At 47.2% G+C, this 25,072-nt stretch overlaps 1 protein-coding gene across 8 annotated transcripts in view; it reads right to left on the reverse strand.

Annotated features, from left to right (window-relative positions):
- Agap1 (ArfGAP with GTPase domain, ankyrin repeat and PH domain 1) overlaps positions 1 to 25,072 on the reverse strand; it is a 448,779-nt gene that overhangs the window by 228,778 nt on the left and 194,929 nt on the right. For all 8 annotated transcript variants that reach the window (XM_075951804.1, XM_075951805.1, XM_075951802.1 and 5 more), the window contains exons 7-8: positions 3,784 to 3,911; positions 1,693 to 1,848 (exon numbers count right to left, since the gene is read on the reverse strand). In XM_075951804.1, coding sequence (XP_075807919.1) covers positions 1,693 to 1,848; positions 3,784 to 3,911 — 284 coding nt within the window. The remainder of the gene's footprint in view (positions 1 to 1,692; positions 1,849 to 3,783; positions 3,912 to 25,072) is intronic.

The raw sequence follows: 25,072 nt of genomic DNA on the forward strand, positions 1-25,072 counted from the left end.
TTTCATATGGTAGAAGGCAAAGTTAATGCAGACTGAGTGGTGCTAGGCAGGAACCACAAGCCTTTCATAACAGTGTGTGGTGGGGCTTACACAAACTTCTTATCCTTCACTCTTGGGGCCCAAGGCCGCTGAAGTCAGGTGTGGTTATGGCAATCAGCTTATGGGGCCCACAGAGTCACAAGTGAATGAGCACCCTTTCTGGGATGTGGTACCTTCTTAACCAACAGTCCTGTTCTGGGCATCCAGCTAGGAACCAACCGTTCGTATGACTGCTCACCTTGTGTCTAAGAACTTTATAACGCACTGCCTTACATCCATGCACTGCTGTAGCCTACCAGACACTTTCCTGTGCCATGCAGAAGCCAAAATGACCCCTCCAGGCCTGTCCAGCAGTCCTACCCATTACTTTTGCTGAACATCACTAGTGTCCATGCTCCTAACTTTAGTAGTGGAAAAAAAACCCATAAATACCACTACTAAGACTCCTCTGCCCCTCTGAGAAGTGGTCCCAACTGACAGTCCCATGGAAGAATAGCTACTGCTCCAATTATCAGAGAGGTTCACTGATTTGCCTAAGGTCAATCAACGGCCAGCAGTGTCTCAGAGCTGCATGATACAGGCCAGCAAAGGAAAGGACAAGGTGGCTCAAAGGGGGAACCTTCTGTCATCAGCAGACCTGAACATGAATGATCTAACCAGAGGCAGCCGCAAAAATGGTGGGAAAGAGTGAGGCACCCAGAGATCTGGCAAGTACCCACAGTATGCAGTGACTGTCTTCATTTGAAGGCATCAGGTCAGACAATGAACTTCCAGTTACTCCCGGGAGATCTCTTTTAGGTTGAGATAGAAATAAGAACCTTTTCTGTGACTGACTCAGTCAGTCTGGCCCAACCAGAACGAGAGGCTTTAAGTGCAGACACTACACAGAGCTGGCCAGGGAGAGAAAAACTTCCTGAAATCACACCATACTAACTCTGGACTCGACCACAAAGCCATCCATGATTGATTGGTGATGTCTGCTGGGCAGGAGAGGCAGGAAACAGAATGTCTGCCTCTTCTGTAGTTCAGAGAGTAGTATCTGCACCCATCAGCCCAAAAAGCTTGTAAAAGTACACATGCCTGGTCCCACCCTGGACTCAGGGTTTCTAAATCAAAGCTCAGATATCCAATCCAGCACACTGCCTAGAGGACTCCGAGGAAAGGCCATGGCAAGCCCATGGCATGGGTCCCTTGAAAACCCAGAGAGAGGGTGGGGTTGCAATATTAATAGGAAGGCAAGTCCTATTCCCACGCCCACCCCTGGGGTCAGTTCTCAGAACCCAACAGGTAAACAGGGTGATGGCTAAGGCCTCTCTGTGATTGGTCAGGTGCAAACTGAGTCCCTCGAGACCTTCACCGTCCCTCCATCTCTAACAGTCTTTAGTGTGGGACCATGGAAGTCCTGGAAGGGTGGAGGTTGTGCTCAGGGTAAAGGAAAATTGTTCAGGTTTCATACTCAGTCCAACCGGGCAATTCCCATCCTGCTCAGGACCTAAATCTTTTCTTGTCACAATTTCCTCAAACTCCAGAGTCATTGTGATTCCCGTTAAATTTAGCCTGGACTCTGCACACATCACGGAACTGGGACAGCCGTGGTGCTGTGGTTAAGACTCTGGGTGACACTGAGAGGTCGGCCCCAGGGCTGACACTCACTGTGAAAAGGTTGGACCTGCGTTTGGACTGCTTCCGGACAGGCGTTGGGGTGTTGGCAGTGGGAGGGACATCGATCCGGAGCTCCTTCTGGCTGGTGCTTGGGGTCGAAGGGACTGAGGAGGAGTAGTCACTTAAACTCCCGCCTCCGTTACTTGTCTGTAAAATGAAAAACAAACAAACAAATCAATGTTCTGGGAATAAAACAGCGGAAAAGCCACCCGAGCAGGGTCAGAGCAAGGAAAACAGCAAGTGACCACGACAAAGCACCTGGGAGACAAGGTGTCAATTCCCTGTGCCTGGCACTTTTACTAGTACTTAGTGCTGCTGGAAGCAAGTGTTGCTTTATCTGAGAAAAAGAACCTCAGATCTCCATAATGGAGCCTGAAAATCTCTTTCTGCTTCTTGAGACAGAGCCATGGTCTGTAGCCTAGGTTGACCTAAAACTCACTATGTAGCCCAGGCTGGACTTGAATTGAAACTTGAATAGATGGCTGAGACTATAAGGTTAAGTTATTGAAATTTGAAACAAAAATTGGGGAGAAACCATAATTATTCTTCCTCTGAAAAAGAAAACTGCAGTGAAACATGGTCCTATGGGTGCTTCACTGCTCCTCCCGGATGAGGAAGGAATGGTCACTCAGAACACCAAAGCAACCCTTCTTAAATGACACCTCACAAATCAGAGTACTACCTTAAAATGCTTTTGGATCACTCAAAAACCGAAGACACCAATTTTGAAGCTGTTCAGGTGTGTGGCAAGACCATCCTAGGCTAGACCATCCTAAGCTAGACCACCCTAGCCTAGACCATCCTAGCCTAGACCACCCTAGGCTAGACCATCCTAGCCTAGACCATCCTAAGCTAGACCATCCTAGCCTAGACCATCCTAGGCTAGACCATCCTAGGCTAGACCATCCTAAGCTAGACCATCCTAAGCTAAACCATCCTAGCCTAGACCATCCTAGGCTAGACCATCCTAGCCTAGACCATCCTAAGCTAGACCATCCTAGGCTAGACCATCCTAAGCTAGACCATCCTAGGCTAGACCATCCTAAGCTAGACCATCCTAAGCTAGACCATCCTAGGCTAGACCATCCTAGGTCCCAGTGGTAAATGCATGAAGGCAATGGCTTCTCGGGCAAACTGAGCACTTACAACAAAATCTGCTCACTGTGCCATTTGGAATAAACAGCAATAGGACTCTCACCCAAGGGGGACTGGTCACGAAACCAGGACCAGCAAGTCACCTGTTCCTTAATGAGGTCCTGGGTGAATCCCTGTGACAAGTACCTTGCTTGCAAGTTAGCAAATTAGCAAAACATTGTAAGGGGAGGCCTTCTACAGGGCCCCCTTGGAGCCGGCTGTTATAACCACCTTCTAGATCTAAGCCTAAGTGCATTCCCTAGCCAGTAAAACTTATTCACAACTGCTCACCCTTAAACAAACCAAAAGCAAAACCAGTCATCTCAATCCACAGTGAAGATGGCAGCACACTCCTGTTGTGCACTATTGTTTACTGGGTGAGGATCTACTGCTGTGACTGGTTTAATAATGAGCTCAACGGCCAGTAACTAGGTGGGAAGAGGTTAGGCAGGTCTCCTAGGGACAGAGAGGACTCCAGGGAGAAGAAAGGGAGATGCCAGGAGACACGGAGAGGAAACAGGAGGTACAAGATGCCACGTGGTAACGTAGATTAATATAAATGGGCTAATTTAATTTCTAAGAGCTAGTTAGGAACCAGCCTAAGCCACAGTCTGAGCTTTCATAATTTGCAAGAAATCTCCGTTTCATTATTTGGGAGCTGACTGGTGGGATGGAAAAAGAACTTGTTACACACACCTGACACCACCCCATTCCAGCATGCCTCATAACACAGGCAGTGTGCAAAGAGAACATTAAAGTCTGACTCCCATAAAGCCCACTTGACCACTGCAGCTTCTGAAGGAACTGGGAAGTCAATAATAAAACATGCTGTTATTTACAAAGTTGGGGGGGAGTGGCAACAGTTTTGGCACTGGCTGTGAGCACTTCCTGCCCCAAGTCTTCCTTAGCGCTTGCTGGCTGCCTCACCTCCCGCACCACCTTTCCTACCTGGCTGATGTGCACGGCTGACACCTGGGCAGAACACACAGAGGAGTGGCTTGGAGAGTTGGGTAAGGACTTGCAGGGGCCTATGGACAGCTGCTGCTTCTTCCGCGTGGCAACAATCTTCTGGGCAACTAGTGGACACAGAGACAAGACACAACAATGTGAGGCCAGTGTTCAGATATGAGGTGAACAACAGGGACCTCTGGGGATCCCTGAATCCTTCCATTCCTGCATGCACAGCAAGCTTCATCCAGATACCCGACCACCAGGATAAATAGGGCATTTCCCGGGGCTTCTGAATCCCATACCCGGGCAGAATATGGCCAATGGAATTAAAGCATACACAAGCCCTGGCCAATGGGATTACAGCACACACAAGCCCTGGTCAACAGGATTACAGGACACACAAGCCCTGGCCAATGGGATTAGAGCGCACACAAGCCCTGGTCAACAGGATTACAGCACACAAGCCCTGTCTTCAGGTGAGAGCTGCTCTCTGTCCCCTTCTTCTTTGTCTTTTTTGCTTAATCTCTCTGGAATGTACAGATGTGACTTTGGTGCCAGGAGCCACCCAGGACCATTAGTGACACAGGGATGGAAGTCACACCAGTGAGTCAGGAAGCAAAACAAGCCAGAACTGACTCCTGAGGGCTTCAGCCTACTTGGACTACCTCGGGGCCTCAAATGTGAACAAGAACACACACCCGTCCGCCTCACATAGGCTACCCCAATAAAACAGTGTTTTCCAGTTATTTAAAAGAATCCCAAATAAGGAAAGTTGAACAAAATCCCTCTGAAAGTTTTTTTTTTCTTTTTGGGTTTTGGGCGGGGGTGTGTGCGCATTATCTAAGGAATGACTTGTAACTTTACAGGCTGTGTAGAATTATACTCAAGCAAGAGTACAACAAAGACTTTTTAAAAAATATTAATATATGGCCGCATACACTGGAAGTTTATCTTATTCGATGCAAATATAAATTCAACTGGCCATAACTTCTCTCAACAAATATCTTGCTGATAAAGCATATGGAATTTAACTGCAAAAAAAGCGAAGAATTGGAAAACCATTCTTATACAATAGGTGTCACTGCAGGAGAGTGGCTGCAGCTTGTGACTCTCCAGGACCACTGGTTACAGGAGACAGAGGCACAAGGTGCTCACAGGTAATTTCACTTCCAAATGAACAGAACTTTAAGCAGGAACTGATGTGCCCACAACTCACGGCTTTTGTGCAAATAAATGATAGTGTTAAATGCAACTAAGTGGAAATGCAATCTATAAAAAATGGTTCCCAGAGATGAAGCAGCTGCTTCATCAGTCACGGCCCACCTCCGAAAGGCTTCTCATCACCCTGAAAGGATGCTATCAATTAATTTATCTTCCCTCCATGTATTGATCATAACCTTCATCAGCTAATCATCTTTAAATTACAGAGGAATATCGTGGTACTCCGTCATTTCAAAGCCATTGGTGTATTGATCAGGGACTGTTGAAAATGTGTATTAGACTATCTTTAAAAAATCATTGTATGAACTCAAAAATAAAATCAAAGGTCAGTGTCCAAGAACTGCAAAGCAAGTGTCACAGGGAGGTTCTGAAATTTTAAGACCCAAATTAACCCCGAATCCTAACTGTCTGGGTGTTGTGGTTTGAATGTGAGAGTTCCCTCAGACCCACGTGCTTACAACTTGGTCCCCAGCTGGAGCTGCTGCTGGGGAGGCTGTAGCAATGTTAAGGAGTCCTGTTAGAGGAAATACGTCACTGGGTGGCCTTCAAGTTTTTACAGTCTGGTCCTACTTCCTGTTCTCCTTGTGCCTGCTTCCTGTATGGTAATAAAATGTGATCAGCCAGCTTCCTGACTGCCACTCCATCTTCATGCTCCTGTTGCTACGCCTTCCCTGCTATGACGGGTCACATCCCCTCTGGAACTGTCAATCAAAGCAAACCTTCCCCCCTCTAAGTTTCTTTTCTTTTCTTTCTTTCTTTTTTTTTTGACAGAATTTCTGTCTGAGCAATGGAAAAGTTAACTAATAAACCCTGTGAATAATCATTTGCAAAAAGAGGCTCAGATGATCATTTTTTTTTTGTCTTAATGCCAGTCTGAGTTCCCATTGGTCCGGACCCACAATGACTTAACCATGGAACGTAAAGAAGACACACAAAACATGCTCAACTACATACTCTTAAGTGCTTTTGGACACCTGCTATGAAGGTCTTCCACTGGAAAGGAAGGTTTAGGAACCTGAGTCAAGTATGTTATGGAGGAAGGCACTGGGATAAAGAGCACAGCTCACAGCAAAGCCACCACGGGCAGCACGGAGCGTGACTGTACTCCAAGCCCCCGAGCCCCCACAGCAACTGTTCTCTTCCAACCTTAATGACCAAAGTACAGACCAACAATATCTAACAATCGACATTTGGCCTGCTTCCTCATTATTCTTAACACTTTCTAACTCACATACACCAATAAGGGAAAGAAAATGACTTTAAAATGTTTTGTTCTACAGTGCCAGGAGTACTTTGGAAAGATAGGATAAAATGTAAGAATAGGGGCAAATTTACTTAATGAAGGACAGCAGGATTCTGGGTAAGGATGAAGTCACAGAGGAAAGGGAGAAAGTGCAGAAGTCTGTCCTGGGTTGTAGAATTCTTGCTAACAGCCACAGATTTGCTAATGGCTGCCGAGGCTGCATGCTTCGTGCACCAGGGAGAAAACAGCACACCTGGGTTCCCTGGTTAAAGGCTTTCCTAAAAGTGAAAAAGGTAAAAAGTATAGTGCCAACTCCAATCAGGAAGCGACCATGCTATTTACTATAGGATCATGTCCCACCATCATGGGACAGATCCACAGGGGCCTTGACCCCAACAGCTGAGGACATAGACCACAGGGACGGAAGGCAGGCCCCACCCCTTTCAAACTGTAATTGTTGCTGGTAGTTGAAATGCGTATGTGCTGGTAGGTTCAAAGACATAACCCCAGGCTCCGCTGGTGAGCTGATCTCATCATCTGTGTTAGTCAGAGCCTTGGTCATTCAACAAACACACTGTTACATACTTTACATCAATACACGTACCTAAAGGTCTTCCTTACTGTGCAATATTCCAGACATACAAACACCCAAGCTCCAAAGATCTGGCTTTACTTTTTTATTAATGAGATTTAATATTCTCTCACACTTGGTGGGATTCTGGACACTAAGTGGTGTGTTCCATCTAAAAGCATCACTTAAGAAGACATGACCACTGCCCTTTTACCACAGGGGCCACCAAAACCTCTCTTCTTTTCCATGCTATTGCTTGGTGTTGCTTTAAAATTGCTTCCTCTACAGTTCAGCTTTCTGTTTGGACTTGAATAGGAGGCAAAACCAAAACAAAGCCCTCCCTTTGGCTAGTTCTTCACACCTACCAATGGATTTAATTGCACAAGGCTTGCACAGCAAGCAGTCTAGCTCAGGCAGAGGACCAATGTCAGAATGGTGCCACCTTATGGAGGAGGTGGGTTAGTGCCTGGGAACACAGCAATGATCTCCAGGTTGGCAAGCCTTCGTCCTAATCTGGGCTAATGTATGACATCCTTAAGCTGAAACATATATCCGTGTACATAGTTCCATTGGAAAATTACATACCTTAACAACAAAAACCGACATGCATTCACTTGCTTTCTCCATAAACTGAACATTTTCTACTGAACAAGAAAGAACCCCCAAACAGAGATTGCTCTGTTCAACCCCTTTTCTTCTTCCATGACATTACTGTGTAATCCACACAAAAGCAAGAATCACCTTGGTCCTATCAGTAGAGACAGCCGCCTGTTCACAGCCCTGTGACCAAGCATATAGAAGTATTTTGCCTTGTCTCTGTTTCCTGAAGGCTGAACATGGTAGGAGATCTATGACCTCACTTCACCCAGCAGATAAAAGAGGACCTAGTGGAAGCTACTTCCTTCTCATGGTGGACACTTATCCCTCTGGAACTGTAAGCCCGAATAAACTCTTCTATGACCAGTTGTATGACAAAAGGAAGGAAGCTTGTCATTAACAAATCTGTCTTTGGCTGAGGCCACCCTCTCTAATTTCCTACCCCCACAACTTAGGAGCTGGTCTGTCTCTTTGCCCTTGTGTGGTGCCCAGGATACCTGGCAGCCGCCTGGAGGCCAGATCACATGTTCCTATATGAGCCCTGGGCAGTTTCTGCTGCCCATCCCATCCATTGCATTCAGCTCTAGGTTTCCAGAACACACTAGGTTCTTGGCCTCATCCTCTGCCTGGAATTCCTCAAGCTCCTCTGTTGCCTTCTCAAAGGGGCTTCCAGGGCTCTGGTCCTCGGCCTTCTCCATGCTCCAGACTAGCTCTTGGAAAGCCATCTACACATTCAGTTAGTAACTACCTCAATGTGATGGTTCCCAACAGGGAGCCTGTCCTGAGGCCCTCCTGCCTTCTAAATCTACGTGAGCCCAGGGAGCCCAGCATGGGACTGTATTGTGCTGGGGCATGTCTGAGTTGTAGGAAGAACACGGAATGTGCCTGTGAGCTCAGGATGGCACCCAGCCCTGTCATCTAAAGTACACAGATCTAGTGCCCAAGACGCATGGATAGATGCAAGTGGAGACAGGGTATAAAAATGACTCTGCTACTGGAATAAAACCATAGCACACTGCTAACCTGGAGTCGGAGGGGCCATTAATGGGGCATTATTTTAAATACCTGTAACAGATGCACTGACAAAGGCCAGCAGCCATGTGGCGGGACAAGAATTGCAGTGCACAGGGAGGGCTGCAGACAGTCTTGCTGTGTGGCCCAGGCTGGCATCTTATCAGCAGTCCTCCTGTCTACACCTCCCAAGCACTTCAGGTTGCAAGTGTGCCAAAACACTCTGCTCCCAAAATACTTTAAAAGCTTGTTTTCTGGCAGTAGCAATTGCTGTATGATTTGTGATTCTCTTGTGCTTTAACCCCCAAACAATACCTACTACACCTTCCACCACAAGGTCCTGATGGAGAACCATGAGGGGCTCACATGCGGAACCCCCATAAATAACAAAAACCCACTGCAGACTGTGAATCTTTCACTAATGTCTCCACTTTAAATTACAGAATGATCATTAAAGTAGATTAATTAAGGAGAAATTAATTACCAAGTTACCTATATATCTCTGAATGTGTGACTTAGAAGTGAAAAAAAAAAACCCAAGTGGAATATTTCTCTATATTACCTGAGTTTTGAGTAAGGAAGAAGCTATGGACGCAAAAAAAAAAAAAAAAAAAAGACAAGAAAACTAGATCAAGGTTGGGATGCAGCTTGCTCGGTACAGGGCAGGAAGCCCTAGGTGCTTCCCCTACCATGGCATAAACTGGCGTGATGGTACACACCTGTAATCCTGGCACTTGGGAAGCAGAGGCAAGGGAGTCAGGAGTTCAAGATCATCCCTGGCTACACGATCAGCTGAAGGCCAGCCTGTGCTTTATGAGACACTGCTTCAAAACCAAGCCAGCAAGGATCCTGGAGCAGAAGCAGGAACGGGCGCAAGAGTGAGAGGAGGGAAAAGCAGAGACAGCTCATGTTCCGGAAGCTGAGGACAATTCCTAAGCCCGGGGAGAGCAGTTCCCCTGCTCTCCCTATTCCTAAGCCACCTGAACACCTGCTGAGATGCAGTGAACGCCTGCAGTGTCTGGAGAGCAACAGTCACCCTGCACCCAGGGAGATGCAGGACCAGATGACTGTCAGAGGGGGTACGGCAGAAACGGTAGAAAAGAATGAAGGGAAGAAAAGCTCTGAAGGGCAACTAGAAATCCATTTCTAAGGTATGCGAAGAGAGCTGTTGGCAGCTGATCTAGGATACAATGATGAGAACCACACTTCAGAAAGAAAACTTAGAATGGCTTGCATGACGCCGGTCATTCCCACCTTGAGAAGGAGAGCGTGAGTGCGGCGGGTGGGACGAGGTGGGTGCTGGGCTCCAGGGACTGCCTGGCTGGCATCTTAATTAGACACTCCCCTATCTGTTGTCAGTTTACCCTTCCAGCTGAGTGAAGCTCTCCAGACTGACTGCACATCAAAGTTGTCAAAAACTCTTATGGGGAAGGGGGGTTCACAGCTCACCATTACTGTCTGAACCCCCAACAGTTTCTTTAACATGCAAGGGGCCTATCTGTGGGCATGCATCTCTGCAAGAGAAATCTCATTATCCTATACCCAGAAAAGGCTTCGCCTCCCTACTCATCACCATTAAAACCAGGTCTCAACTCTTCTCAAGTCTAATCCCTTCCAACCACCCTGTGTGGTCACCAATTCTCTTCATTCACAAACACGATTTGGGCCCAATTGCAATCATGTTTCCTAGAAATCTACCACTTAGCCATTAGGACAAATCTTCAGTTAGAACAAACACTAAGGTGACTTTTCTTGCAACTGAACAAACTCTGGGACTTTGCTTTTCACAGCCTCTTCAGTGAAAGCCCAGTGAGCAACTCTGATCAGATACCCACAGCTACAGTCCCCACACCACCAGCGGATTGAGAGGATCGGTGGCCATGGTGGATGGAGACTGTGCAGACTTATCTTCATCATAATCCAGACACAGAATATATATATATATATATATATATATATATATATATATATGCAAATGTCTATCTAAGTCTCCTCCTACCAACGTATGTATGTCTATCAATTCAATATATCAGTGTGTGTGTGTGTGCAAGTATGTGTCTATCAATCAATCAAGCAAGTAGGTTTTATTTTCTCGATTTTCAGTGCTGAACACACTATGTAAGTGCCCTATTGCTAAGTTAATCCCCAGCCCCTACAATATTTCAATCACACTCTTTAGAATAATAAAAAAAAAGCCCTCTAATCTAAGACAGGCCATGTTTAAAAAGCCACACTGTAATTTCTTCTGCTGAGGCCTTGGAGTTTTTCCTGAAGTAATAAACCCTGAATTCTTAATCTGAGATTCTGTTCTTATCTGTATTCTTTTTATCTCATTGTATTAAAACAAATTTATCTTCATTTATGTCGCAATTACCTATTAGGGTTGTTAATTTGCTGGAAATGAAGCTATTGTTTAATTGCTCCTATTAATCGAGGATTTAAATGCCGACTGTAATAAACAGTTACCTTCAGGACGGGGCAAAGTCAAGGCTGCTGGTATTAATTTCAGAATTTTAGAACGAGGGGGAATTTCTGCATTCAGGAACACTAATTTTCTGTTCACAGAAAACATGGAAGAATACTGAGTACTCATAAGAGAACCTCAACTGAACAAATACAGTCTGTTAGCCCCTTTTTACATATGGAACTTTCATGTAAAACAATCGATTATAGTAGAAAACCAGAAAATCATGCTGCAGGAAACCAGCCCTTGGCTGGTTCTGTCTGCAGGCAGGATGGACGTGGGGTTTTGGTGGGCAGGGCTCTGAAACACACACTTCTCCCAAAGCTTGCCAGGAAAAGTATGCCTGTCAAAGTGGGTGCCTTGCTGGGTGTCCTTCAGGGACACACATCACAGGGCCCGGTCTGCTCCCCTGTGCAGACAGTGAGATCTGCACAAAGATGCTGTAGGTCACCCAGTTCTCCCCCACCCGCCTTCCTCGGCATCTCTACTCACAGCTACACCTTCTTGTTTTCTCACACCCACCACCCTCGTCCTCATCCACACCCTACATTGCTATGAGTCCTAACTGTTTTGTCAGGATTCTTCCCCAACTCCAGACTTTCAGTCCCGCATTTCTCTTGCTTCCTTCAGCTTCCTCATCTCAGTGAACCCTGGCTTTGGTTTGAAAGCTGCATCTCTAGCTTGCTGTCCAGCAGGGCCCTGACTGGTGCTCTGCTTCCTGCCTCACTGCTCTAAACTGTAGGTGTGAGAACAGCCTTTCTGACCCTCCCCATCCCACTGGTGTGAGCCCGCTCTCAGGACCAGGCTGGGAAGACAGGTGACGCCTGCATGACTACATGACTCAGAGCATACAGCCCCAATGCCAATTCCCAAAGGCCTCGGAAGGCTCTTACTCATGTTGAGGGTCCCACAATGCTCTTGGGGATGCTACTGTTCTCAGCATACTCTTGGTTCAAGAATGTTCTTCATCATGCTGTTGGCTCCAGAATTCTCTTAAGTAACACTGTTGGTTCTAGAATGCATTTAGTTATGTTGCTGGCCCCCAAACACTCCTGTATAGTCTTGACTGGTGCTTCAACAGAGCTAGGCAGGTTTGATGTCCATTCCATGTTGGGCATACATGGAGTTGGCTGCTTCACCAGGCTGTACAGCATCCAGCACTTACCAACTATTCCATATACTATCCCACTGTGATGGTGCACCTATCGTTGGTACACCTAGGGACAGTGGAGACTGCCAAACTCAGATCTGCCAGCAGACTGGCTGGTCACCAGCATGCTAATAAGTAAGCTTTATTGACCTTCCAGCCAGCCCAAGCATCCCACGGAAGAGACCAGACTATCTGTGTAATTCTTCAGGAGTTAGTTTCCTTGACTATCGGTAATCGGCACTCACCATGGTGAGTCTCTACTTCTTGGCACCTGTGTTGGGATTCACTTCCTCCTGACTCCTCCCCGCTTGGTGCCAGCTAATACAAACAGTGTTGTAGAATAGCAGAGATAAACTGTGCTGTAGAGCAGGGACTGTTTGCACGAGGGAAACAGAGAGATTATAAATACTGCAGAGAAAACTATGAAAAGCAGGAAACATCTAGGCAGATAATGAGATGTTAGAGACATGGCAGACCCACGGAGCAAGCAAGGGTGAGCGCACAATGGAGACAGGTTTGGGTGTTCTGCAGAGCTATCGCAGTCCCTGTGTGCTCAATTCAGCCAGGATCAGAAAGGAAACAGATGTGAGAAGCTGCTGTGGACCACTTCTCCCAAGGTCAGGAGTCACATGACTCAGACCAGCTCCATATCTCCATATCTGAAGCCTGTGTCCAGATACATAGCAATAGCTTCCTCAAGGATGCTTGGTGTAGGTAAACTAGTAGATGCTGGGAAAAGCCGTCCTAGAGCGACCAGGAAGACTGACAGGTATGGAGGCAGGTGTCAAGCCCCTTAAGGAACCTCGAAGGTCCAAAGCACAACATAGGAGAGATGCTTCCTCTTCCTCTAGAGTGGCCTTGCTCACAGACAGATTTCCCCCTCAGCCCCTCAGCTCTGCTCTTCTCCACTGAGTACCCTAAGGACAGAAGGCTGATCGCAGCTTACTCACTGCCTGGTGAGCTTTCAGCATTACCTCACCTCACGGAGTAAAATAACCGTCAAAACAAGCCGAAAGCTGAGCATACGCCACAATTCCGGCACTCAGGAGGCTGAGGCAGGAGATCAGGAGTTCAAGGCCAGGAGGAGATTCAGACAGTGATACCCTGAGGGGTGAGGGAGCAGGAGGGAAGGAGGAAGGAGAAGGAAGGAAACACAAGGGGAAAAAATGAGTGCGGAAGAAGAACAGGAAGAGTCCCAAGCAGCTCACACAATTTCACTGATCTGACATGAAAGAAAAAAATGCTAAAAGCATGAACTGAAGGTCCTTGGAAGCGTGCTGTGTGGACTGGACATCCTATAATGACTGACGTGGGTATCAGGGAGCGCACTCCATGGACTGGGCATCCTATAACACTGATGCGGGTGTCAGGGAGTGGTCTGCGTGGACAGGGCATCCTATAACGACTGACGTGGGTATCAGGAAGCGCACTCCGTGGACTGGACATCCTGTAACACTGATGCGGGTGTCAGAGAGTGGAACACACACCCCACACTGATAAGGAAACATGTAACATTTCAAACATCACAAGTAAACACTGGAAACAAATCTGTTCAAAAACCCAGGGGATGATTAACCTCCCTTCTCTCACTTGTCCTCAAGTCGGATGCAAATCAGTGCCTTCTGAGCCCAGGCAAGTGAATATCCCAATAAATTGGCAATACAATTCGGATGGCAGGCAAGGAGCTAAAAGATAAATGGCTTAAACAAAGAGGGGGAAAATGAACCTGTCACTTCTCCTCAACTCATCAAGCTGTCTCACGCAGAAGCGATGATCCTGGAGCAGAGCTGCTTCTGACACCCCGAAGCGGAGGCTCCCCGGGGGAATTCTTCAATCTGCAGACTCCCAGCTCACCAGTCACAAGTACAGACCTCGCAAAAAGACCAAACTGGCCACAAAACACACCAAAATACTTTTACCAGTTACAGCAAAGAAAGCTGGAAGGAAAATGTGAAGAGCTATACCATGAGCAGCCTGCTAGAGATTGGAAAGCCAGTCAGGACGATGGGCCAAGGACAGACTTATGGACTTACACACACAGACATATACACACAGACAGACAGACAGACAGGCACACACACACCATGCAGATGATCAGGTGAACTACTCAAGCCAAGCCAACAGCTCAAAATTTTAAAAAGAGACAGATGAGGAAATCAAGGTCATTGGTGCTCAGGTGACAGGCAGAGCCCTAAACAAGGGCATGACACAAAGGCCAGCAGCTGATGTCACCTCAAGAACCTGGGAACAGGTAAGGTTCAGTGCAACCGTCAGGTTTTCTTTTAGTGAGTTAATACCCTTGACTACTACTGTCCTGAGGTCAAAGGTCTAATCTTTGAAGATATCCATGGTAACGGAAAGCTAGAGAACTCAATTCCATCTCCAGCCTCTCTGCATCCATCTTCAGATAGCCTTTAAACTCTCAACAAAAACAGAGGGAACGAGAGATGGCTCAGCAGGTTAAGCACTTGCTGCCAAGCCTGGCAACTGAGCTTGACCCCAGGTTGTACAGTGAGGAAGGAAAAGTGGACCCGCACAAGCTGTCTGTCCTCTGGCCTCTCTGTGCAGGCATGCACTTGAGGACGAGGCGTCTTCTCTCAGCTCTGTTAGCCACGAGGCCTTGCTGGAAGGTTCTGGGGACAAGTGACAGTGACACACAGGTTGAATTATACAATGTACTGTGATCTGATTAGAAAGAAGGATGAGGTGACAAAACAGATTTCTGCCCGGTCTTCAGCATGGCTTTGTGCATTAAGACACTGCAGCCCCTCCCCCAACACACACACATACACACATCAATTACTATCACTCAGACAGCACCACCCAGAGCCCTGCCCTTTCTAATGCCTCACCCAGCATTCCTGATGGGGCAGGCTTGCCTTCTGCGACACTACAGTATGCTGGCCATGTAAATGAGATGAGGGCCAAACTGGCAAGACTGTTTGGTGGGTAAAGACACTCGTTGCCAAGCTTGAGTTCAATCTCTGGAACCCACATGGTAGAAGAAGAGAAATGACTCCTATAAATTGTCCTCTGAGCGTGTGTTCACGGTATGCACAGACAGACAGACAGACAGACACACACACACAGCAATATCCTTAACCGGTGAGGGGACCTATGATGAATTTAAAGAGCCCAATAAAATAAGTGATGTAAACGTCTACAGGATTAACAAGGAAGCCTCAACAGTTCTGAATGGGCTCCAGGTGCCGAAGAGTTAAGCACACAGTGGACAGAAACTTTCTAACATTTCTCTCCTTTAATGAGAAGTTAAGTTTATCAACTGCCATTGTAATTATACAGAGCACCTCGGGTAATTAAAAGGGATCTAAATCTAATTTTATTTACATTTAGAATACCTGAGGTCATCTCTGATCAAGACTTCACATTCGTGACTAATAATACTTCAGTGTTAATTAGAGTTCAGCACAGAATGCGGATTGATTTTGAATCTCTAATTTGCAGTGATTTAGCAACATCACGAAAGTCCAGGAACCTCTCTCTTCCCGGAACACAGCAGTTCATACAAATGACAGGCACCCTCCAGTTACCAGTACTTCTAACTCAGGAAAGTCTCGGAAGAAGCAGGGACTCTAATTATACCGTGCACTGCACTTCTACTTGTGAGAAAACATCTCATATTAAATACAAATTGATCTATCTTTGCATGGGATGGCCACAGTGGTATTTTAAATACTCTATTGTGTTGAACTGTCCCTATGTTTATAAGACAAGCCTTTATAGTGCAATGAACATGCATTTCTGTCCTACTTAGATTTGGTGGTGGTAACATGTTGCTTACTGCACACCTATGCACCCTCCATCCCTCCACCCTTCTAGCCACCTCCCTCACCCCATTGTCTGACGTATATCAAACCTCATACAGGTTCAGTTCACTCCCAAACACTTCACCGCAGCCATAAATAAAAGGTTATGAAGACTCTCAGACCAAAAATTCAACCCATGTCTCCTAAACTCACTGTCTTTCTAGTCAGAATTCTTGCTTTCATCTATCCTAAGGAAATAATCCTATATTTACAAAACAGTGAGAACTGCTGTTCTTTGTGGCATCAGGGCCGGAGCTCCCAGGGAAATACAGGATCTGAAACGTCTGTGGTGGTAGAGGCCAGCTTTAAAGGTCTACGGGCCAGATCACCACACCCCAGTATAAACACAAACACAACAGCAAGAACACAACCTGTAGGTCACAAAAAATACCACCGTCTCCTAGGTGAAAATACTAAAAGCTAAGACTAGACAGGCAGTTTGCTGGCTGCAGGTGCAGAGAGCACCCGGGTGATGCTTACACTCCACACACACACACACACACACACACACACACACACACACACACACACAGACTTCACATATCTCTATGCCGACCTAATGCTGAACGCTGAAGATCAGCCGAGTCAGGGTGCTGCTCTGTGCCATTTGGGGATGTTATTTACAAAGCGAAGAGTACTTTTATGAGGCAACTCAAAGAAAGCAGGGTTTTTTCAGGGGGTTGGAGTCCTTCTGTTTATTCAGCTGAATGTCACAATTTGTAGAAATATTATAAATTACTTGTTTTTAATTACAAGATATGTGTGTTTGTGAGAATGTGCTCTCAGAATCCAGAGAGGGTGGTGTTGGGTCCCTTGGGGCCAGGCAGTCGCTAGCACCTGACACTGGTGCTGGGAACATTACCTGCTTTTAATTTTTGAACCATTACTGCAGCCCTGTGCATTTTATATACTAACAAATTCTTTACACATGAGCCTCCTTCATGAGACTTCTGGGAAATCACCTTGAACACAAGGGAATCAAAAGAGCTTGCTTGTGCTAGTTATTAGCCCAAACTCTTAGTGCTGTCTCAGACTCGGAGAACGTGATCAGAAAAGAATGTTCTCCCTTCATGGGGGGTACTCAAAAAACCACCCGTGGGTGAGACACGCTAAGTGAAAGGCAAATTACAGCTGGAAAATTTAATGTGCCAAATGATCACACTGTCAAAGAAAGCTCGGGATAGTGGGCATTCAGTGGGGCTTTCTCTTCCTTCCTCAAAAATGCACGGAGGAAAAAAACGACAAAGGTACCGTGTGCCTGTGTTTCTAAAACAGATTTCTCTTGTCATGAAAAAAGCAGTGAAGGGGGAGACTGTAAATATGCAGACTAGCCCACGCTTGCTCCCCCTCCAAGACACTGCAATACTCATACAGTCATGCTCTGAATCATGGGAGCCACTCTGTCCCTGCAACTTCTCTGGAGGTCTGTGCTTTGAAAGACCAAATCCACAACCAACACAGCAGAAGGGCATACAATCCAAAGAGTTGCCCAGCAGCACTGGGCCTTCGTTTAGCCTCCTTGAGGCATGAAAGCAAGCCAGAACTCCTAATGGACTGAAGACATCCAGGTAGAGGAGTCAGCTTATTCCCCAGAGCAAATTGCTGGTGGTTGGGGTCGGGTGGGGTGAAATTGCTTAGGTATTTCTAACTTGTTTATACTGGCTGTGCACAGGTGAGGACCCCAGCCTCTTCAAGCCACAGAAGCGATGGGCAGAATCTGGCTTGCCAAAGCCTCTAGATGATTAAGACAAAGCCAAGTGGGGAGAAACCAGCATCCAATGAGACGAGGGCTCCGTTTGGGAAGCACAGCTCGGTATCCACTAAGGGCGCAGGTCTTGCGGTGTGCCTTTCTGGCCTCCATGAGCATCCAACTGTCATAACATCTATAATTCAGCACAGAAAAGGCGCCGCAGAGCATTCATTATCAATCTTACAAAACATATAAGGCTCCTCTGCACCTCAATCATTTGCTAACAGTTACAATAAGATTGTATTAAAAATTTAAACTGCCCTACTTAAGCAATTTACCTTCAAACGTCCATTTCCAGGGAATGAGTCCGAGGGACATGAATGTCGAACCCTTGCTCAGATTTATTGCACGGGAGAATATTTCTCCTGATAACGCTCTGGCGAGTGAAGTCTAATGACTTTAGTTTTATTACTTTTTAAGCACTTAATGGGAAAATTTAGACATTTTCACAAGACTGAGCTTCAATACGAATGGTACCTTTAAAAAATGACAGGCAGAGGCAGGTCTGTGCGATTACTACAGACACAGGCCAGTGCAATCAAGAGATTCTAAGACAGTGACTAATACAGCAGGTTTGCCTCTGCCATTATCAGTCTGAGCCTCCCCCACCCCTGCTACACTTTTTTCTTTTTAAACTGTCTTAAATAATAGCCCAGAGAATATTTAGCAAAGACAAGCTGTGGAGAAATTTATCATTATCCATGTAAAATTTTAAAGCCATTAAAAAAGCCCACAGTATTTAATCTTTTCCCCAGCTCTTACAAACCCCCTTCCGTGGGGAAGTTACAGGGCAAACACCATAACTATCTCAGTGCCATTCCCTAAGCCCTGGTCAGTATTGGCTGCTTCGACCACCAACCTTCCTGACAGCGGGAAAACCACCTTTGAAACATGGAGATCCAAATATGAAAGTTCCCCTTCACTCCAAGTCATTTTCCCTCAACTTCAGCCACAGCTGTGATCACTCAGACTTCAATTAAAGCAGAGGCAGGAATCCTATCAATCACGAAGGGCAATAAATTTCTTATCTTTCTCATTAGCTACCCCGTCGCACAGCTTAAATATAAACATACCTTGCAACAGGACTGTAAATTACTCAGCCCTTGGTGACTCTACCCAGCATCGAAAGAGGCAGGAATGATTTGAGCAAAATCTGAGGCGCGATCACCACACTAAAGCTGATTTACACGCTTCAGCAAAATAAAAAGCCTCCAAGAATCATATTGACAGCAGATCTCTTTGAGTTTGTTTATTTGGCTTAAAACTGGTAATGACCTGCCTTTAGTATATGACTAAGCTTTATGTGCAAAATCCAATTTTCTGTAGAAATATTTTTGCTGCATCTGCTAATAATATCTCTTGCAGTTACCTGTAGCTATTAATTTCTTAAAAGCTAAACCCTCAACTTTTTTTTTAAGCTTTAAAGGAGGAAAAAGTACAGAAAACCAACAAACTGGGTTTTTTTCCCTGGAGATAAAATGGAACCCAAGCAGCTCCAGCAAGAACAGAAATGGCTGTGGGAGGGGCTCCCACAGAGGCCATCACTCAAAGCCCCATCTGAAGAGTCTTCTCGTATTTTCTCTAATCCTGTAATAAGATGTGGGTTGTGGGTGTGTATCTCCTTGGTGCAAACTTCACTCAGAACACAGTGTTCTGCTACTTTACCGCCGAGCTGGGCGGCTAAGGGGTCGAGCAGCTGTCCCTGCAAGGCAAGCCACCTGTGCCTCGGGTGTGAGCTTCCAGGTTCCTACCACACTGGGAGCCTAGCTAGAATAATTGTTATCTTTCAAATTAAAATGGAGGCGACACAGGGACTTCCACTACCTTCAGCCCACAAGGCAGGCAGGTTTCTGTTGATCACACCTGAAGCCATGCAGGGCAGGCAAGGCTGAGCCTGTACTCTAAGCAAAGGGCAGCCCTGGCTGTGACAGCACTGCCACCTAGTGGCCTGCACTTGACTTGCCTGGCATAACCAAGGAGCAAAGAAGGCTGTTCTGACAGCCCCAGAGGACATGTCATAGGAAACAAGCTGAGATGAAAACCAGGAGCCAAGTCCGGCCAAGACAAGCCCCAAACCACCTTGCTGGGGCTGACAATGTGTGACCAATGGCTTAGAACAGCTGTCATTTGAAATCCACACAAACCACCTTCAGGAAACTGTCATTTCCCCAGCTACTGAGACTCTTCTGACTAGAGTTCTTGGTGAGTACGTAACTTACAGGTGACCCAACAACAGTAGATAGTGGGATGGAGAGTCCTGGACACAGAACTGTTGGTGTGAACTCTGGCAGGGACCGGGCCTTTCAATGCCTCAGTTTCCTTACTGAGAGGCGCACACACAGTATCTGTATCAGCTGAGAGACACAAGACACAGCCTGGTAATGATAACGCGGCACGGGATACAGGGATTGGCAGCCCTGGCTCTAGATGCAAGACTTAGGCAGGTGGACATGGAAGATATTTTTGTAAGACGCTAGTCCTCTGCTGGGCCCTGCTAGGGGCACAAGCAAGCAAGGCTGGGGACAGAGAAGATTTGGAAAGACAAAGCACAGCTTCAAGAGTGAAGGAGCAGTGGGATACGGGGCTAAGCATCAGATTCTCGGGACTAAAGGCTTGGCCTCCATCGGAAGGTGCCCTCTGATTACACCTAGATTACAAAGCCTTCTGGACGGGTGGGAAGAAAGCATTGAGAGGAAACGTGTGGACCCACACAGGGTGGATGAGGTGGACATGGGGAGGAAGGGCTAAAATGGAGTCAAAGCTGTCTAGTGGTACCCAGAGTCCCTCTGAGATACCCAAACCCTGGCCCAGCACGCAAGTCTGAGCTGGAAGAACTCTGAGAGCCCCGGGGGAAGCACGGCGGGAAGGCAGAGAGGGTGTAGTGATGATGGGCACCACAAACCCACCACCCATATGTAACAAATACAAATGTTTTTCCTGCCTGCTCCAGCTCTGTACTTGCCAAGGGAATCCATCAGGCCTCAGACACCTTAGCACCTCTGCCTTGGGCATGAAGACACACACCTTCCCAAGAACATTCTTGAATGACCGCTAAGCCTTGGCTACACTGAGAAAAGGTGTATGTGTTCCAGTGTGTGAGACCAAGGCCACCTCAGAGAGTCCTGGTGCTACGCTTGGGTCTTGAAATGGGGCGGGAGGGAGGCACAGGTACCACATCCTCTCCTGCAGTAGAAGACAGAGCAGGCACCACTGTGGGGCACCGTGTCTGTTGATGGAGTGTTGAGTGTGCCCCTCATCTGAACACGAGCTGCCCTGTGCTCCAAGGGGGCAGCAAGTGTGGACACAGGGAGAGGGAACCGGGAGGACTCTCACAGCTGCACACGGTCTCTCTGGGGCGGCTCTGCACACGCTATTTCTAGGCCTCCGTCAGTTCTGTTACTCTCATCTCCCCGCTTCAGACTGTCTGCAGCACAGCCACTCCTGGAAGAGGTGCTGGGACGATGCCACCACTGGGCTAAGAGGACCACAGCCCAATCTTTTCTCTTCAGTGCTTCCAATAGTGGAAAATCTGGGCAGCAGAAAGGCTGAAGGAACTTGAGGTTCTGGAAGGAAGGCTCCAAGCTGGTGCTGGCATCTGCTGTGTGCAGGGCTTGGTGAGCTGCACTGGGTCTCTTGGATAGAGGCGGCCAAGGCAGCTCCATGCAAATGAGCACCAAGTAAAAGCCCGGAAGGGAGGTGACTCTCCACAGGCAGGAGGTGTCTTAGCTACAGAGGCGGCCTTCTCTAAGGAGCTTCACGGAGAGCTGAGAGCGAAGGAAGTTCACCCAGCGGCAACTGTAAACCATCCAGTGTGTGGTGGGGACTGAACTCTGGTCCTCTGAAAGAGCAACATGTGCTCCTGCTGTACCATCGCTCCAGCACCTCCAATTTTATTTTGAATGTTCTAGAAATTAACAGAAGTGCAGTAATTATAAAATGTTAGGCCAGGACTATCGCTCGGTTTTTAAAGTGCTTGCCTGGCATGCACAAAGCTCTGGATTCGAACCCAGAACCACATAAAGTAGGTGTGGTGGCAGGCATATGAAAGGCTCAAGGACATCCACTTATAGAGCTGAGGCCAGGCGGGAGACAGGTAAACCTATCCCGAATAAACTAAAACAAAATGCTGTGTCTAGTGGTGGGGTTCACAGACCATTTTTATTGGCATCTTTGTTGGTTTTTTACTAACATGTTTTATGTTTCTGAGCAGATACAAAGTATACACAAATCTACTGAAATCTACTTTACTAGAAATGCATGCGAATTTTAACTGTGAGAGACGTAAGGACGTGATGGCATCAGCAGGCAATAAAGCCATCTGCTTCCAGGGCCAAAAAGTCACGCGTGCCAATCAGGCTGCCTCTGCTGCCATCTTCCCAGTGACCAATGGTGGAGGGTGAGGTGGCACATGACTCGGTTGCTTTCACACAACAGGCTTTTAAACTCCACCCCATTCTGCAGGTGGCATTTTCAGCAGCGGAGTGGCTGCCTGCTAGAACAGCCTTTATGGAGCACACGCATTCCTTACGGATCACTTCATTCACCACACCTTCCTAACAGCCCCACCCCGCGCATGCGGCACCAACTGAGTGACAATTTGGAGGACAGAGGATGGGCCAGTGAGGCTCTAGGATCTCTGCTGCTTGAATGTGACTTAAAACAAAAGTTTTCAACTTTATTATCATAGCGTATGCTTGTGTATATCCATGATGTGAGTGTGCGTGCATACATGCATCACAGCACACATGTGGAGGCCAGGAGACAACTCTGCATCATTGACTATCTCGTCCTTCCTTTAGGTGGGCTCCAGAGATTGAACTCAAGATCATTGGGTCAAGTTTGTGCAGCAAGCCCCTCTCCTCAACAAGCCATCTCCCCAGCCCCTAAAGCTCGACTTTTAAAAACATGTCAGTATTATCCACCAAAACAGCAAAAGAAAAATCTAGATTGAGATTATTTCATGTAAATGCTTCTGGCACCCCCTAGTGGCAGCTCGCGAGATTACAAAAGCACTGGGCCTTGCCTGCATACCTTGTAGACCCTGTGAAGAAAGGTAGGTAGGCATAGTCTGCATGCTGGCTATAGCCAGTCAGTCCAAGACTCTAACTATATGAAACACAAAGCACTTGAAACATTTTGGTTCGATAACAGGTAAGATTTTAACCACAGTGGACTAAGGACATGATTCTGGTAAGGACTCGCTTGTCAGAATCTGGGTTTGAGCCCCGGCACTGCAAAGGAAAGTAAATAAATACATAACCAAGGTCTTTCTAATGGACACTTAAAACCAAGGTAACACAAAAGTCAAACACAGAGGGCTGAATGTGTCTGTTCTCCACTGAGCATGCCCCAACAGGATGGCAGCCCCTACTCACCAGAGAAGGAGGGGTGAAGCCAAACAAGGCCTTGGGCCTCTCTACCTCTAAAAGCCACCCAGTTGTAAGTCAGGCAAGAACTGAATTCATACAGTGAGTACAAAATCCTGGTGCAAAGATGGGTGTGTTTCCTAGCATGACGGCACTGGCATTTGTATTTTCTTACTATTGTCAGGAAATTAAATATAAAGGGCTGCCCGAGATCTGAGACCAGAAACTCACAGCCGGCACAGCAGAGGGTGAAGTGACAGAGAAGGGGCGGCAGGGTGCAGGCCTCTCTCACAGCAGGGGTGACGGATGAGAGTTTCACTGCCAGCTCTGCTATGCCCTTGCTCAGAAGCCTGGGCATCCCCACTGAGCAAAACCCAGGTTTGCACATCAGGTACCAGGGACGTGTTCTTGGTGAAGGGGGCCAGCACACATGGGAAGCCGTGATTGAGACCGGGGTGGCAACCGAAGAGCCAGGTACAAAGTGAGGCATCGACCACATGCTCTCTCTGCCATCCATACCCTTTCGGGAAGGGAGCCCCCATGTCCACAGCTGGCCGTGGAACGAGTCTTTTTCTTCTGGTTGTCAAGATGGCTCAGCACAGCACATAACAGCAGTTGCTGTGTAAGCCTGGCAACCTGAATTTGACTCCCAGAACCCATGGAAAGCTATCCTCTTACCTCCATGTATCTCTCTCAGTATGTGTCTCCTGACCTGCCCCCCAAAATAATAATAATAAATTAAACAATAGTTCAGTGTTTACTTCTACTGAAATGACTTGTTGGAGACGGGTGTTCCAAACATGGAAGAACAAGGTACAGCTGGCTGCTTTCGGTGTGTGGGAGATGCTTTAGTGTCTGGAAACACTGCTGTGGGCAGAGCAGTCAAGAGTGAGGTCACAGTCACAGCCCCAGTGGCTACAGCGGAGGCAGCTGTGCTAAGGTGCTCTGGCCAAGGCAGCCCCAGCACGTCTCTGGCTAGTCGTGTGTATGTAGCAGTCAGTACCAGGGCTGCTAGAGTCAACCCAAAGTAGAACACAGGGAGCAAGGTCTCTGGGGCTCCCGATGGGGGGGGGGGGGAGCTGGAGGTGGCACACTACTTCTGGGGGCTCATCTGAACTCCAAAGTTCCTAGCTACATACACACTTGGGGACCAGTCTTGGATGAACTCCAGGCTACTGGGAAGTGCACACCTGTAGGAACAGGAAGTCGCTGTGTGCCATACACACCTTTCCCACTGAAGACACTGACTGCTGCCTCTTATGAACTACTTTTCCTATTAAATGAAGACCTGTTCAAAACAGAACTTGATCATCTTTCTGTCTATAAGCCAATGAAGGTTTTCATATGAAGACAAACATTTGGACAGATGCGTGAAGAGACAGCTGCAGGAGGAAACCCAGATGTGCACAGGCTCCAAGATGGCTGCTGGACATCAAGGACCAGTGGCTCAAGCCTGTGATCTCAAAGCTCAGAGGGCTGAAACAGGAAGAATGAAGTTCAAAAGCCAGCCTGGAGATTCCGTCTCAAGAAAACAAAACAGGGCTTAAAGTCTATAATGCAACAAGTCCTCGGTTCTCACTTCTTAGGCTGGGGTGCTATGCCAGGAGGTGAGCCATCCAGTAAAGCCTGCCACGCACTGAAGCACCGATTCTGCAGAGACATCAACAAAGCTGGAAGACCAGAGTCTAGGAGACCAGCAGCCATCAGAGCCATTCAGGGAACCAAGCCAAAGTCCGGCAATCACAGCACAGAGAAGGCGCCCCTGAACGGTCATGCCCAGGATGTAGGTGTTCATCCCCATGGCTCACCTCCTGTGGTTTATAACTTTGGAGACAATGAACCACATTGTCTACCCTACTCTACTGCTCAGAGCTCTGCAGTAAACGTTTCCTTTGGACAAATGAGTATTCCGCTCTTCCAGGTTCACGCTGCTCGAATCAAGAAGCCTGGGGTAGCTGTTTGCATACTGCACACATTAACCCCAGAATTCAAAGCTCATCTCTGAGAACACCAGTCATTTACTCCAAGCTCCCCAACTCTGAGGCCAACACCTGGTCAGGACCACTCTACGACACAGGAGAAATGT

This window comes from Microtus pennsylvanicus, chromosome 17 (assembly GCF_037038515.1).
Source record: "Microtus pennsylvanicus isolate mMicPen1 chromosome 17, mMicPen1.hap1, whole genome shotgun sequence".
Classification (NCBI taxonomy): Eukaryota; Metazoa; Chordata; class Mammalia; order Rodentia; family Cricetidae; genus Microtus; species Microtus pennsylvanicus.